Source organism: Vigna angularis, chromosome 8 (genome assembly GCF_016808095.1).
Source record: "Vigna angularis cultivar LongXiaoDou No.4 chromosome 8, ASM1680809v1, whole genome shotgun sequence".
Classification (NCBI taxonomy): Eukaryota; Viridiplantae; Streptophyta; class Magnoliopsida; order Fabales; family Fabaceae; genus Vigna; species Vigna angularis.
The window spans coordinates 8,982,309-8,984,913 of record NC_068977.1 but is presented as its reverse complement, the minus strand read 5'-3'; the positions used below and the strand labels follow the sequence as shown (position 1 = coordinate 8,984,913).

The following is a 2,605-nucleotide window of genomic DNA, read 5'->3' as shown; positions in this document are numbered from 1 at the left end:
TCAACTGAGTCAACGACGCTACTATTCTAGAAAATCCTTCTATGAAACGACGATAGTAGCCTGCCAAACCAACAAAACTTCTGATCTCAATGGCAGACTTCGGTCTCTCGCACTGAAGTATTGCTTGAACCTTAGTTGGATCCACAACAATTCAACCCACTGAGATAACATGCCCCAGAAACTTCACCTCTTCTAACAAAAACTCACACTCAGACAATTTAGCGTACAACTTCTTCTCTCTCTATACCTCAAGCACTGTTCTAAGATGATTCTCATGCTCCTCCCGAGTCTTAGAATAAATAAGTATGTCATCTATAAAGACAACAACAAACTTATCTAAGAATGGCCTAAAGATTTTGTTCATATAGTCCATAAATATGGTTGGAGCATTAGTCACACCAAAAGGCATAACTACATACTTGTAGTGACCATATCTGGACCTAAAGGCAGTCTTCTGAACATCACCTGCCTTGACCAGAATTTGATGATAACTTGACCTCAGGTCTATCTTGGAGAAAACAATAGCTCCATGCAGCTAATCCATCAAGTCATCAATCCTAGGCAACGGGTACTTGTTCTTGATGGTTAACTTGTTCAACTGCCTGTAATCTATACACAGTCTAGAGCTATCATCCTTCTTCTTCACAAGCAACACAGGCGCACCCCACGGAGAAACACTCGGTCTTATGAACTATTTCTCAAGAAAATCTTCAATTTGCTTCTTCAGCTCAACTAACTCAGCTAGAGTCATTCTATAAGGCGATATTGATAATGGTCCTGCTTTAGGCACCAGATCAATAAGGAACTCGACTTCCCTCTGAGGAGGCAACCCCGACACTTCCTCAGGAAACACATCCAAGAAATCACTCACTATTGAGTGATCTAAACCATGCCCACTCTGTTCAATTGCCATATGCAACAACACAAGAAAGCAACAAGCTCCTTCAACCAATTCTTGTTTCAGCTGCCCCGAAGACAACAACACTGTCTCTTCTTCTTCAGAAAATACTAACTTCTTCTCACCGCAGTCTATGAGAATACGATTGGCAGATAACCAATCCATCCCCAAGATCACATCTAAACCTTGCAAAGGTAAACAGATGAGGTTTACCTTGAATTGACGCTCTTCTACTACCACTGAACATCTAGAACACAATGTAGATGTCTTAACCAACCCTGAAGTGGGAGTAGCTACAGCCAAATCATATTGTAACTCTCTCACAACCAAACCCAAATCAGCAAAACAATCTTCAAACACAAAGGAGTGTGTCGCTCCAAAATCAAATAACACGCAACATTCTTTACCATTCAGCAAACAACTTCCAACAATAAGAGTACCTGAGCTAGCTGCCTCTGACCCAAATAATGCGTACACCCTTCTTGAAGCCTACGGTCTGGCATCACCCCTCAGATGAGCTTTCCCAGCCTGATGAGTCTACTAACCTGTTCTTCTGACAGTAGGACAGTCCTTGCCATAATGTCCCTCACCACGACAAATATTACACCTCCTGTAACCAGCCATCTGAGGGCAGACTGACTACAAATGAGGCCCTCCACACGAATAAAATTTCATACCCCCAGAATGAGTGGACTGCCTTGAGGGCACTGAAGACTGAGAGAAGGAACCCATAGACCCATGAGAAGGAGGCCTAGAGTAGGGAGTCCTCCTAGAACTGGAACCACCTCTGGACACTACTAGTCCTCCCACTCTCACCGGCTGGCTCTTCTGGCTATTAACTTCTAACTTGGTCTTCTCTAAGACTCTTGCCATCTCAACCAAAGCAGGGAATTCCTTAAGAGAAAGTCCTTTCACTAACAACTTGATTTCTCCTCTCAGGCCATTTTCAAATTTCCGACACTACCATTCTTCACTCATGGGCACTGTATGAAACCTGATGAAATGCTTGAATCGGTCTGCATATTCAAAGATTGACATATTTCCCTGAACCAACTGAAGAAACTCAATCTCCTTAGCAAATCTGACGCTGTCAGGAAAATATTCAGCATAAAACTTCCCCTTGAACAACTCCCAAGTGATAGGAGTGTTACTGCCCTCCAATAGCGTCCTCATGCTACTCCACCAATGACTAGCTTCCCCGGATAGTAAGTACTCCGTGAAAGCTAATATATTCTCCTCTAAACACCTCTTGGCATTAAAGATGCGCTCCATATCTCTTAACCACCTATCCGCCTCATCCGGGCTAACCTGGCCATTAAACTTGGCTGGACGATGCTGCAAGAAACTCTCAAGACTCCATTCTTGAGGTTGTGATGAAGTAGAAGATAAGGTCCAGCTATAGCCCTCCCACTGGTCAACAGGTCCAAATACTGCCTCTGAGAGACCTCAGCTGATACTCAGGCAGACTCCAATTGCTGCATTGTCACAGAATTTTGCTGAACCAAAGTAGTATTTTGCTGCTGTATCGCACTAATCACTGATTCCATCATCCTCATCATATCAGGTGCATAAGGATTTGTGGGTTGGGGAGGAGGAGACCTAGGTGCCATCTTCTGCTTACGTAGAGAGAAAAGACATCAGTCAAACTCAACGAGACAAGGATTACTACTAGACATGATTAAGAGTACACAAGCACAAGCAAGGCAC

At 43.5% G+C, this 2,605-nt stretch overlaps 1 protein-coding gene across 1 annotated transcript; it reads right to left on the bottom strand.

The window, feature by feature from the left end:
- Nucleotides 1-691: 691 nt before the first annotated feature.
- Nucleotides 692-1,771, bottom strand: LOC108344477 (uncharacterized). Its single transcript, XM_017582912.2, has 3 exons — nt 1,576-1,771; nt 1,444-1,508; nt 692-1,387 (listed from the first exon to the last, which is right to left on the bottom strand). The coding sequence occupies exons 1-3, from the start codon at nt 1,769-1,771 to the stop codon at nt 692-694; spliced, it is 957 nt and encodes a 318-aa protein (XP_017438401.2).
- Between the last annotated feature and the right edge of the window lie 834 nt (nt 1,772-2,605).